A 14,026-nucleotide genomic window follows, 5' to 3' on the forward strand; every position below is an offset into this window, starting at 1 on the left:
CTGAAAATAACACTCTGGGGAGTTGGAGAGGTGGGCTGTAATACCACCAGCCTGGAGAAAGGGATACATGCTGCTTTTCTCTGTTTTTCACCCACATACTGCACATACGTGTGTACACACTCTCACAGTCACACACACACACACACACACACAGACATTCTCCACTGATCTGCTCTGTATTGTTATATCTGAGAGGGAATTAATGCAACAAAGAGACAGTGAGAATGAAATATCGTCCAGCATAAATCTTTATTAAAATTCAATTTAAAAAGTCTGCTTGACTATCGCTGAACAATTCTGTTGAATATGGAAGGATTAAAAAAGAAAGAAAAAAAAACAGAAACAATGACTCACTAAAGATGTGCTTGCTCCAGGGAAAGCTCAACTGGCCATGGTGGTAACATTTGCATGTAACTGTGCCTAGTCCTGCACAAAATCTGGTTATTGAGTCATTTAGAGTAAATTCTAATTTCAGAGGGGCTCTCTGTGGAAGTAGGCTGTACTTTTGATGCCCTCTTTGTGTTTCCCTCAGGGTCTGAATTGCCTCTGTGTAATACAAATTATAGTGATTGTTTGGTATATTCAGATGAGACCACATTTCTGTATGCTGCTGATCCAGTTTCTAGATTTAAATTCTCATTGTTAGATGGCTATTTTTATTTTGTTTTTATAGTAAATTTAACAAAGTAATACAAAGTAAAAATAAAAGTATGTTTCCATGGACACCAGCTTCTTAAAATACGCTCCACCACTCCCTGCTGTTTTCACCGGAGAAATTATGAGCACTGAGTCGACTTGTTATTTTATGTTTTGAACAGCTCTCTGTACTAAAACTTAGTGACGACCTCAGGTTTCAAAAGGTCTGGAGTTGTACTTAAAAGTGTGTAAATTAATGCCCAAAATTTTATTGCATCTCCTAACTTACTGTCAGGATCTTCTCTTTATTTTCTTCTGCAAATACAAATTAGATGCTTATTGAGATGTTTTTATGTGTTTTTTGTATTAATTCTAGTACAAATACCCAACCCTAATATTTCACTGACACTAACACTCTGGTATAATAAAGACAGACTGGCCTTCATTAAAAATGCTTATGCATTTTTCAGGTGTGGCTCAGATGAGCTGTTAAAAACAGCTTTTTAAACAAAAGAGCGCACATTGTTGGACGACACGTAGACTTTGGAAATATGAGACTCACATTTGTGTTTCTCTTCTGTAGGTGGTCTTGAGTGGAAGTGACAACAGATACATCCTGACCGGACTCACTCCCTCTACTGAGTATGAAGTGATGCTGACGGCCATATTCAAAGATGAATCCGAGAGTGACACCGTCTCCGTCATAGAGACCACATGTAAGTGACACATAGCTCAAATCATATTTGATTTGTCTGATCAATACAAAGATTTTCCAGCAATATATTCCCTCCCTGTGTTTAAATTAGCATGTGACCAGACTAACCCTTTAGGTGCTCCTGCCAGCCTATTACAACAGATTGGTACAATCACATGTGCATTTAGAATCACAAAATTAGAGCTTATGAGTCAAGGTATCAACACGTGTGCATTGATTTGTTTGTCTCAGCTTATCTCAGAAGAAAAAAAATCTATCTTACCATCAATGATTTGTTATGTATTTCTGTCTAATTGCTTTACTTATTGACATGTAGAAATGTTGAGAAGAGCTTGTATCCAATTACCTGATTTATGCTGTCTGTATTTCCCCAGTGGCCAAAACGACAACGATTGCTACAACAACCGCAGGTAAGAGGTGTCCAAATTGGCTTTCTGTGAAAACGTCGGGAGTGAAACCATACCACTCTGCAGACTTTGACACAACAGTGTTGGTTTCAAATTGTGCTGTGCTGTTTTTATTTTTATACATTTAGCAGGGTTGAACCTGAAGAGTGTTACAGTCCAGTGGACAGCAGGCTAATTTCACTTGGTCCTCTCTTTGAAAAACTATCCTTGCAGAGAGACAGGCCAAATTTTAATTATGACTCAAGCCAAGGCATCTGTCAAGAAAGCCTATTGCCATTTAAATGCGAACGGCTCTACTGGCTGCCAGCATGTGCTCGTGTTGCCAAAGTGCAGCCGTAGTTCTACCAAGTCCTTGCTGCACAGTTTTGGCCATTTTAGCTCATTTAGATGCAGAACCTGAATCGCTGAGGGCTTGTGTTGAAAAATCCTAAGCTAAAACACTGACGATGTTTTTTTTGCAGGACCCACCTTGTAAAACAAGTTTATAAAATCTTTTGTGTTTTTATAAGTCTGGTTCACCATGTTGGCTTCAACCAGAGACTGGAGTTCAGACTCCATTATCTCAGAGGCGACCCGGAGACCATCTGGATTGTGTTTTGTATGGTGAGCAGACTGCAGCTAATTGAGTGAGAGCATTCTCTCCACTCGTGGCATTAAAAACTTTAAAAAAAAGCGGCACTTCTCATTGAGTCTTTACTCACCATCCTAAAAACACATCTGCTTTGTTTAAAACTCCTGTGAAAATTGCAACTGGCCAGCAAGCTTTTAAAAATCAGGGGTTGTAGTTTCAGGCTAAATCATGCATGGAGCCCTCATCTGATTTCTATTCCGATTGGTCTGTTTTGGTTTAGAGCCATTATTGAGACTGATGAAACAAAAAACAAACAACAACACTTAGCAATGTTCTTGAGGAAATGTGCTCCATGCATGAGTTGACTGCAACTTCACATTATCACCCAGCTAACAAGTTTAAACTTGATTCTGACGAATTAATTTAAAGTCCATGTCGCCTCTGTCTGTGGTTTTATAGTGGCGCGTCAGGCTGTGAGGAACCTTCAGCTGAGTGATGAGACCACCCAGAGCTTAGAGTCCTCGTGGGAGATGGACGACCCCAACGTGCAGAGCTACAGGGTCTCCTACGTCGGGTTCAGGAGTGGGCTCAAGGCGGAGACGGTGAGTTGATTACACCATGAGCTGTTAGTATCATAAAGTAAAGTCACTTATGAGTAAAAACTGACAGAAGGATAAAGGAGCGTTTCAAAACTTTTTATTAAAACACCTGCCTGTAACACACACACACATTTAGACACACATAAACTTCTTACCGGGTGAATTGTGAACATTGATTATATGGAATGGACAACACTGAAGTTGTGTTCAGAGGTTGAGGGTGTTATTTCACACCTCCAGCCAAATAGATGGTCCTACAGCGGTCAGCTCTGGGTCATCTGCTACAGTCCGAAAACTGATTACACTTTTAGTCCCGGTCCACTCAGACTCTCCTTCCTGATCCCGCTTTCTCTTCTAAGAGCCCTTGAGCTCAGTGCCATGTACTGACCCTGATCGTTGATGTACACACACGTACACACACACACATGGCCTTTCCATCCTCTCTTTCTGTCCCTCTGTTCTTCCCTCCCTCCTGTCTTCTATCTTGCCACCTCTTCTTACATTCTCCACCCCCCTCCTCTCTCCTTCCCTTCCCCCCAGTTTTAATTTCCCAATGTGGTGTCAGAGGCATAGAAGATGGAGAGGCCAGGCCAAGCTAGAAGACATTCCATTATCTTTTCAGCAGCCATTTACCTCACTGGGAGCGGAGATGGAGGGCAGCAGAGAAAAAAGCAAAAGAAACAAAGAGATGTGCAAAAAGAAACAATAGCTAAACAAAATGGGAGAGAGGCTTAAACCTGTCTGCCGGCTGATAGATAAGGGCGGTTTCAGGTCAGGCTTCCTCTTAAAAGTTTGGGACGTGTTTTGACGTGGATGTTTGTGAGAGACAGATGGAGGGCAAAAGAGACAGCATGGATATTGGCGATAGTGTCTTCATGTGTTTGTTTATGTGGGTGTGTGTGGAAGTTTTCAGCACCACAGTCACAGTGGACAGCTCCTTCAAATGCATGTGTTTACCTGTCCTTACAGGGGATGACTTGGGGATCAGGGCTGTTAGCACAATGACGAATCTCTCGCCCTTGTTTACATTATATTCTTGTTTAGTAAAAAATTTCTTAAATTAAAGAACAGAAAGGGGTTTACTTTAATTGCTGGCCGTTAGCAAGAGACTCTCTGAAAATCAGACAAGTTTAAATGGTTCAGGGTAAAGATTTGTGTCTTTAGTTAGTTGACAAAACTCCACTCGAGTTCATTTTGTCTACATTCTCCTTCTGGAAGATACAACGGCTTTACACATCCTTAATTAGTTGTTGTCTAAAATCTATTGATCATCTTTTTCAGGTCTGATACTCCAATTAGTAACACCGTTTCCAGAATGACTCCGGATACTGATAATAGGTCAGCTCTGACTGAGAGCTGGGTTTCTTGAATAGGTCTGATCCTTATAGAATTATTTAAAACACTCCCCAGGATCAAACTTTGAGATCATTTTGTCTGCTGCTGCTTCCAGTGTCATTAATTAATGTCAAACATCTCCTCTAATTGATTTGAAACATTTGTGTAACACGTCAACATTATGATGATGAACTTTGTCACAGTTTTTAATTGAAATGCTGAACTTTCTGACACAGGACTAACATGCAGAGAAAGAACAGATGCCGACACTCATAAATGAGAACCAGGCAGTAATGGGTTTTTCTCAGCTCCTCTCTGCCTCGCCTTTTGGCATCAACTGATTTTATTGACTAAGCTGAAGTGAACAGAATTCTTAAAATCACTTCTTAAGGCGAACAGAGCCTCATGCAGGTTCTGTTGTTCTGCCTTCATCATTGCTTCCAAATGTCCCCCATACAGATTCTGTGTGTGTGTGTGTGTGTGTGTGTTTGTGCACGATGTAGCCTGGTGTGTGTGTGTTCCCAATTTGTATGCCAGCTCTCTGTTTGTCTGAACTCACCACTGCTTTAAAATTCCCTCTACTCCTTCAGTGTTCCCTGAATTTATTTTGTGTGTGTGTCTGTGTGTGTGTGTGTGTTCAGGTGTTAGTTCCTGGTGGTCAGAGGAGGACAGTGCTTGAGCCTTTACACTCGGACACTCAGTACAAGGTGACGGTCACACCGGTGTACAGAGATGGACAAGATGGCATAAGTGTAACTGCTTTAGGCTCCACATGTAAGCTACACACACACACACACACACACACACACACACACACACACACACACACAATTATAAACCACATTTTACGAAAAGGAGGAGATGAGAACTGACAGTTATTGACAATGAGCTTTACTGCAGTGAGCAGAATGTTCATTTGCATTACATTAATTTCATGTTCATTTATGTTCCTGAAGGAGAATATAAATTAAAGCCACGACAAATACTGATGCGCTGCTAATTGTCTTAATGAAGGCTGCTCATAATTACAGCAGCTCCTTCCATTAATGAGACGATTAAATTATTTTGCTCAGCTCTAATTGATTTTCTCAACTATTCTCCAGATTACCTCTCACGAGCAGCAGTGATCGTCTCCTCGCGGCTCAGAGAAATGAAATGTCAGAAAAAATATGCCATCTTTTCAGATGAGACTCCTTTTAGTTCACCATCATGCAAATAGCATGAACAGTGGTGTGATGATAAATTAGAGGCCGGGCACACTTGATGTGCACTGAGTGATGATTTTTTTTATTGTTTGTGAATGAAGAAAATTCTTGTAAATCAGAGCCTGAAGGGAATTTACTATCCTAAAACTCCAGCAGCTCCTGACTTGTCACAGTTTGTTGCAAATCTATTAAAGTATAAGCGTGTGAAAACACAATTCCCAAAAGCTGCATCGCTTAATGTTAGTGTTGGTGATGAGTAGAAACAGTTCATTGAGCAGCTTCACGTAAAAATACTCCATCTCTTCCTACATAGGCCTACATACATCCACTAAGATTGTCTACAGCTATTTTGTTATATGCCTGTGGTGACGGTCATGAATCTGATATGCCTGCTCTCCCTTAGACAACATTTAATTTAATCAGTTTGACTTCTTTTGTTTGAAAAGCAAAATCATTAATAAATCTCTGACTCTGATGTTGTCTTATTTTGACAGTGCCCCTTTTGGCCCCTGGAAACCTGCGTGTGTCAGAGGAGTGGTACGACCGCTTCAGGGTCACCTGGGACCCACCTCAGTCTCCTACGCTCGGCTACAAAATTGTCTATCAGCCTGTCTATGGTACATGCACACACGCAAACACACCAAGAGATCATATAATCAAGAAGTGATTAGGGATGACCTGTAAATGTCATTCTTTTTATTTATGTGTATGATACACAAAGACACACACACACACACATGTGGATGCTCTCAAAAGCAGGAGTCCAGCAGGAGTATTGTTCTGTTTGGCATGCTCTGGGACTCCGGCTCATCCAGACATTTTAATCCTCTTGTAATGGGAAACAAACCTCTGACATAATGGCTAAAAAAACAAACTGCTCTCAGGCTGTTTTGGCTTTGCTGATAGTGACTTCTTAACAGGAAGTTCAAGGCTTTAAGGAAAATGTCAGCAATCCAGCACTGAAATAATACATTCCACTTCCTCATTTATTTTTAATCAAAAGCCCATTTGCACTCTTCTATTGCTCTTCTTGTGCTGATTGTTTCAGCCTTTTTGACGAGTCTTTATTGTTTCCATGTCTGTTTTTAGTCATTTAAACACAATTACTGTCTCTGAGGATCCAGCTTCAAACAGACAGGCTGCATTCATGTGATCTTAGGATTTAAGTTAAAATAAATCTGACCAAGCTGCTGTTTTCACTGTGAGAAGAAAAGAAAACTGGCTGTGTGTGCAAATACCTGCACACACACACACAGATATACTGCTACAATAAACCTACAATGAAAGCAGAATCCCTCTCAGTGTGATGTACACAGATACTCGATACCTATTTCCTATTAAACAGTGTTCCTGTGGGTGGTGTGTGTTGTAAGGATAATTGCTACTCCTCCTTTTTATCTGTTTTTATTTGTCTTCTTTTAATGTTTTTGTTTCATTTTTAATTTAGCTATTTAATATATATGTATGTAGGGTTGTTATTTTGTAAGGAACCATGCAGCACTTGTTTAGAAAATGTATGTATATAAGAAGTATATCATATATATATATATATATATATATATATATATATATATATATATATATATATATAACTCACCCTTTTCTTTTCTTCTTCTGCTTGTGTGTGTCTCTCAGATCAGGGTCCAGTTTTGGAGACCACAGTGGGTGAAGATGTGAACACCATGTTCCTGCTCAACCTGCTGAGTGGGACAGAGTACAGTGTCCAAGTGATGGCTTCCTACCCTGCAGGGCAAAGTCAACCACTGCTAGTCAATGCCAAGACATGTACGTATACATTCAAAGAACACCGCTGATGTCTGACTCAGACTGTGTTAACCTCAAAAAAACAAGTTTAGATTTAATGTAAACATGACTTCAAAGGACAGCTTGCTCTAGTCGTACTGTTTTCAGTCTAAAGGACAGTGTGAATGTTTCAAGGTTTGGAGGCAGCAGACACAGAAGAAGAAGAAGACATGCCTGCTGATAACGCTCTAATTTCCTTTGAGACTTTTGCAAACAGACAGATAGACAGAAGGATATTCATATTATCCTGTCAGACACTGAGAACAATCCCTTTTGCATATAGATTTGGCATCAGTGGGGGCAGTGAGACACTAATGTGGGTGTTAATGCTGCACTATGAGACAGAAAAACAATAGGTTCTTTTTGTAAACAGTCCTCAGTTTAGTGTGGGTAACACCAAACATTTGTGTTGTCCCTTTAGTTTTCTGACTTTGAGTTTGTGTTAGTGTGTGTGTTGTGTTGTGTTCAGGAAACTGCTGCATCATCCCTAACTTTAAAATCTCTTGTTGTCCTTTGGGCTTACTGGATGATTGGCCAGAAGGGACTCGCCAAATAGTGGAGGAAATACAAATATACTCTGATTTTAATTGCTCATGAATTTCACATTAATACACACAGAGAGGGGAAAAAAGACATTTTCACCTTTCTTTAGAGAGAGCTCTTTCCCTTGACTTTGAAGCTAAATGTAAAGATATCAAGTAATAAACTGATTGGCACATCATCTGCAAATAAAGAGGAATGCTCCTGTTTTTTATTATTAATTTCTGCTGCAGTGATGTGCCATCTTTCATCCATTCTTTAATCATAGTGCGGCAGGATGAGTTACAACTCCCTCATGCTCTTCTGTCTCTATAAAACTCTTGCAATGAAAGATGCTTTCATAATAAGGGAAAGATAAAATGTGAGGCAATCAGTACGTAACAACCTTCCATATTTAAACCTCACACTCTGCCACCAAACTTAACAAGGGTGGAGAATTTATCACATGTATATTCTTACGATTTTATCTCCTCAGATTCATGTTTTCCCTGTTTTGTTTATTCATATAGATTTGCACTGTATATGTACAGCATTGTTTGTCTGTACTGCTGGCAGGGGATTCAGACAATGGCTCATTGCTAAATATTCCGCTGCACACGTTATCTCCAGCAGATGCAGTCAATTCCCAGCGCTGTGATACATTTTCAGATGTATCAGATTCTTCCATGTTACACAGAGCTTAGTTAAATTCAACGTCCATATTTTTACTCCACGCTGAAGGAACTGATTTATTGCAGCTGCGCTTCACTCATTTGTCATTCTAATAAGGTGGATACAGTGACTTATTTCCCTGGATGCACAGCATACATTGCGGTCCTTATCATGGGAACCAACTGGCATGTTTACACCAATAAATTACACACACTAACATGTAGACTAAAAAGCTAATTATTGATACCTGGAGGATCAGTGAAGGAAATTAAACTGTTTCCCTTCAAATTAAGTTTTATGCTGGAATGTTTTAGTTTTAGAATAAAAATATAGTCTTCTGCAGAACTACTGCGGGATTCAATCCAGCCTCATAACTTTGTAGCCTTTTTGCAAAGTTGTAAAAATTCAAATGAGTGCAAACTGTTGTGCGATTTGTAGTTTAGGAAAGTAAGAAAAACAAAGATAGAATACTCCTCTGTGAGAAGACTACATGAAGCTCAACAGGAGGAATCAGCACTGACTGCTGATAAGCAGCCATATGTGCATCAGTACTAAATACTGTGTGTCTAAATTCATGTGTTCACATGAATGTGAGACTGTTGCATGTCTATGTATATCTGAGTAAATTTTGTCCACACTTTTGCATATTATTGAGAGAACTGACTGCCTGTCACATGCATTATTCACTAGTATTTAAAATAAGGCACCAGCCATATGGTACCCAGCATAAAATATCAATTTAACTGGCACAAGAGCCAAGTTTGTTTTATATCATCAGCAAATTCTGGTAACAAGGGGGGAAAGAACAAGAGAGAGAGAGAGGAAGAAGAAAACAGAGTGTGGCTCCTGGGACGTTTGCTGCCTGGTACATTGAAATCTCACTACCAAACAAGCTTTAGCTATTTAAATTGCTCGTGGTGTTTTGCATTTTGCTGCACGGTGCCTCACTGTTTTCCACTCATCAGACCTGACTAATTTTGTTACCATAGGATTTGTTCAACCAAACTGAATACATAAGAAGGGCCTTCAGTATAGATATGGGAGTTGCATTGTAAATTACCATGTGGCAGCAGAATAACTGATCCTTGGATTTACATACAACAAAAGACCACACTACATGCTTACAGACACATAATGCAACATGTGTGTGTGTGTATGTATCATACCCCTTGATCACCAGGCAAATACAATGGCATTAAATAGTTGCACATTAACATCTATCAGTAAAATTGTGTGATGAGAGATCTGTGCCAAAGTTGTAAACGAAAAATCTCAGGTTGTTTGGTGATTCCCACAGAGAAGCTGATACAGTAACCGCAAACACTTATTTGCGGCGTATAAATGTTCCTTCTCAGGGATAAAAACAGTAGATGTTAAGCTGATTTTCTGTCATTTGTCTCTTTTCAGTGTTCCTCGGTGTCTCTGGCTTGTCAACCTACCAGGTGCGTCCTGACAGCCTGTGTGTTCAATGGCAGCCTCTGCTAAGTGCCACATTATACAGAGTCTCCATACAGTCTACACTAAGTAAGTACAGTATGTTTATACATGCACATGCTTTGTCCTTTTTAATATTTGCATGTTTTTTATTTACCTGCATTGCTGTGTCTGTTCTGAGTTTGATTAAGTGTAAATTCATCACCTTGCTAAATTAATGGTGGATACACACTGGAGTGATTCGAGCAGTAGTCATCCTGTGTGCACACTCCGTCTTCCTAACATGTTCCACATTGGGAGAAACAAGACGTTTGCCAGATAAGTGACTGGAATACAATTCAGGGGGTAAATCAAAGGCTTTACTAGAGTTGTGATATTTGGTGTCTGGATTTAGACTCCATGTTTCCTGGTAGATTTATACTTTGTGTGAAATGGTGAAAATGTCTCCAAGGGTTATTATTAACTAACGTCCAGGCAGCTTAGAGCTTTCTTACATATGCGATGGTTACCTTTCACATTCTTTTTGGATTCATATGGATATGAGCCTCTGAGGAAATAAGTGTTACATATTTCTGACATTCTCACATGGCAGCAGCTTCAGCATATTCATAAATCTACCTGCAGACAGGAAGGGAGATATGATATGCACAATAAACGACGTGGGAGGAAACCGCCTTGAGAATTGTACATGTCATCACGTCAGGAAATAAAATGAATAAAGATACAGAGTGTGACCTTTAGAGAAGGTTAAAGGGGGGAAAAAGAGACAAGGATAGGCCAAAGAATTACAGAAGATAATGAAATTAAATGGCAAAATATGACTTAATGAGATCAAAAATGGCGTTAATTAAGATGTTTGTATGTCTCCTGATACAAAAAGAAAAGAGAAAACACTTGTGCAGTTTGAAGGTGTGTGTTATTCTTTAATAGTCCTCAGTGTGCTACTGGTTCTGCAGCACAGATCATATAAAAGCTACAGTAAAGTGACAGGAGTGAAGTTATTTGTCAGTGTTTGCTGTCTGTTCTTTACACAGCCAGCTAATGTTGTGTGGATTCTTACTTATCTCCAGCATGGCTTTATTTACCGTCATGGTGCAGTTTAAGCCTCCGTCTCTGCTCACTCTGGGTGTTTATGGTTTAAACATTTTAGTTCAAAGTTCATTTTAGCCAGCAGGTTGTGTGTGCTCAGGCCTCACCAGAATCCAAACAGCAGATTTAATACATGGTCAGTTATTGTACGTATATTTGGTCATGATAGTCCCAAAAAATGTCAAACTCTTTAGATAGAACCTTCAAACTTTGACCATTGTGAGGACAGATTATAGGATTCGTCATCAACAATGATACAAAGAGAGTGAATATATCCCTCTAGTGACTCATTTCAGTATTAAATATAAAAATATAATAAACTTGAAACAGAATCATTTGTGTATCCACTAACATTTTGACAAAGGCCCACAGATATGATTTCTTTTATCCCATTTCATGGATGTATTGGTGGGATTTGTAAAGGTTGGGTTGTCACACCACAGAAAGAAACACCGGTGTGACTAATAACATTAACTGTGTTAACTCTGACCCTGTTACCTCTCTGTGAGGCAGCATTAATGCAGCACTGCACCTAAACTGAATGCAGCTCCTATTAACATAAAAGCGACATCAAATGTTATCTCTGCCATAAAATGGGTTTTCCTCACAGAGCTCCAGTAGATGGTTGGAGGTAAGTGTTCATTAAAATAAGTGGAAAGCTAGAGTGTTGGCTGATAAATGTAGACATGAAGAAACATGCAGCAAGTGATGTGTTTACATTTTTTATTGCCTTATTAAACAAAAGAAGATTTCTCTCCATCTTTCATATGTTGTTCGCTGTTTATCTCGGTCCCTCCCTCTCTCTCTCTCCCTCTCTCCTGTCAGAGCAGTGGCTGGATGTTCAAACTTTAGAGATTTGCTTTAATCCACACAGAGCCAGCCAGCTGCTTAAACACCTTCTCAGATGGAAAAGTGCAGAGTCTCAGTGACAGCTGTTTCCCTAAACTTTATTATCTATGGCTGTTTCCTGTGCTGAGGACGAGCTAATTTGTCACTCTCCGAGATGAGAGACACATTAGGAAATAGAATTAGACTAATGAAACTGACAAATGGCAGCTATTAGAGTGTGTACTGTATATGTGTGAGCTTCCAGTTTCCAGTTTGTCTGTATATGGCTGCCAACCTAAAAAGCTGTCGTTTCTTTTTCTCCTGTCTGTGATCCCGTCCTTCCACTGCTTTTCAAAATAAATGCCAAATTAAAAATGTTTGCAGTCTGCAATCCAGAGGAAATTCTCAGGAGAAGATGAAAGAAATCAATAATGTTCATTTTATTTTTCAGGAGATAAAAAGACGTGTTTTTATTGTGTGTGTGTTTTTGTTTTTTTGAATGATTTCATCATGTTACATTCAGTGCTGGTAGATGTGTCAGAGACTGAATGGCTTTGATGTATTACAATTGATTTTGTTAGAAAACTTTAGATTAAATAAAGTCAGCAAAACATGAAACTGCACGAGTCACAGCCCACAAACCTGCAGTCTGTCTGTAGCTCTTTGCCAGGACTGAATACAGTGAGGAACATGGCTGAAAAATAAAACACTGCTTTGTTCATTTAAACAAGTCTTTCTTGGTTTTTTTGTTTGCTTGCAGATGGTCAGAGACAGGAAGTGACCGTGGGAGGCGGAGCTTCTCGGCAGTGCTTCTATGACCTCACCCCCAGCAGCCAATACCAGATCACCGTTCACACGCAAATACAGGAAATGGAGGGGCCTTCTGTCTCAGTCACTGACATGACGTGTATGTCACTATCCCACTATGTATACATGCAGGACTGTCCTTTAAAACCTATTTTAAATGAGGTGACATACAGTTGGTGACTCAAACTCTGAGCTGTTTTTTTTACAAATTTCTTCCTCCCTTATCATTTTGCTGCACACCCCATTTTCCTAAATTAATCCTTCCAGTTGCCTTTTATGTCTCTTTCTCCATCTGTCCCCCCTGTAGTCACCTTCTGCCACACATCTGTCTCACCTCTGCAACTTTCTCTTCTGCTGCTAGCTTTCTTAACTGTGGTTGGTCTCTGTCTGTCTGACAAGATAGATTCTGCTGTTGCAGTTCATTGGTCAGCTGATGAGCTGAGGTGAACCGCACAGCTCCGGGTCCAGGAGGACTCACCTCACAAGCAGGGTTATAGATAGACACACACACACACACACACACACACACACACACCCACCATAGCAGATAGCAGGTTGTGAAATTCAACAACTGTAGCCAGAATCCCTTTCACATATAGTGAAAGTATTAAATACAATACTTCATAATATTACACATGTAAACAGAAGTTTTATTTGTAGCTGGGTCTCACACCAAGTCCAATTTTAAAGTTTAAAGCCAGTGTCTGATTGTCTCATGTCGTCACAGTGTTACTGTGTGGGGGCTGAACAAATATTTGTTGAGATGATCTATTTATATGAAGTATGTATCGCTCCTTGAGATGATTAATACTTGCTGTGTTCTTGTTTGACAGAACTTCCTGCAAAGTAATTGTTTTGTCAGTGAAGCATGCCTTCACCTGTGGCTGTTTGTGACGCTTAGAAACAGCTTCTGTTCAGACACTAGAATAAAAAGTGAGAGTATTACTTTTCCTGTCCCCAACCCAAAGATGGTAGGAAAAGGAGATTTACAATAAACATAATACGATAACGTCAAACAGCAGCTGGATTGCTGATGTGCTCTAAGTACAGTTTGCAATAGATTTCCTTCTGTGAAGGTCCATCACTCATGTTGGATTAGGATTAGGAAACTTTCAGCTGAATGGAATTAAACTACTGTTTCTCAGTTTGTGTTTACTGTGTGCATAAGTGGGTGGAATTGTGAGATGCAGATAGACGCACTGATCACACTTCTCATCACCATGACTGATGACCTTGTCGTTTGTCTCCTGTCTGTCTGTGTGTGTCTGTAGTGCCAACACCCACTCAGGCTCCGACTGAACCACCTACCACAGAGCCCCCACCCACCATCCCACCTGCTAAAGAAGGTAAATAAGAAGCTTATCCGTAAGATAACAGTGACACCAGTTTTAGCGTTTTGAGTTAAA

General features: G+C 39.8%; 1 protein-coding gene across 1 annotated transcript in view; it reads left to right on the forward strand.

The window, feature by feature from the left end:
* Window positions 1-14,026, forward strand: part of col14a1a (collagen, type XIV, alpha 1a) — a 102,491-nt gene that overhangs the window by 32,702 nt on the left and 55,763 nt on the right. Inside the window, exons 17-25 of the mRNA XM_028424636.1 lie at window positions 1,220-1,352; window positions 1,726-1,761; window positions 2,789-2,931; window positions 4,905-5,037; window positions 5,963-6,085; window positions 7,104-7,253; window positions 9,870-9,986; window positions 12,574-12,720; window positions 13,892-13,966. Coding sequence (XP_028280437.1) covers window positions 1,220-1,352; window positions 1,726-1,761; window positions 2,789-2,931; window positions 4,905-5,037; window positions 5,963-6,085; window positions 7,104-7,253; window positions 9,870-9,986; window positions 12,574-12,720; window positions 13,892-13,966 — 1,057 coding nt within the window. The remainder of the gene's footprint in view (window positions 1-1,219; window positions 1,353-1,725; window positions 1,762-2,788; window positions 2,932-4,904; window positions 5,038-5,962; window positions 6,086-7,103; window positions 7,254-9,869; window positions 9,987-12,573; window positions 12,721-13,891; window positions 13,967-14,026) is intronic.

Source organism: Parambassis ranga, chromosome 16 (assembly GCF_900634625.1).
Source record: "Parambassis ranga chromosome 16, fParRan2.1, whole genome shotgun sequence".
Classification (NCBI taxonomy): Eukaryota; Metazoa; Chordata; class Actinopteri; family Ambassidae; genus Parambassis; species Parambassis ranga.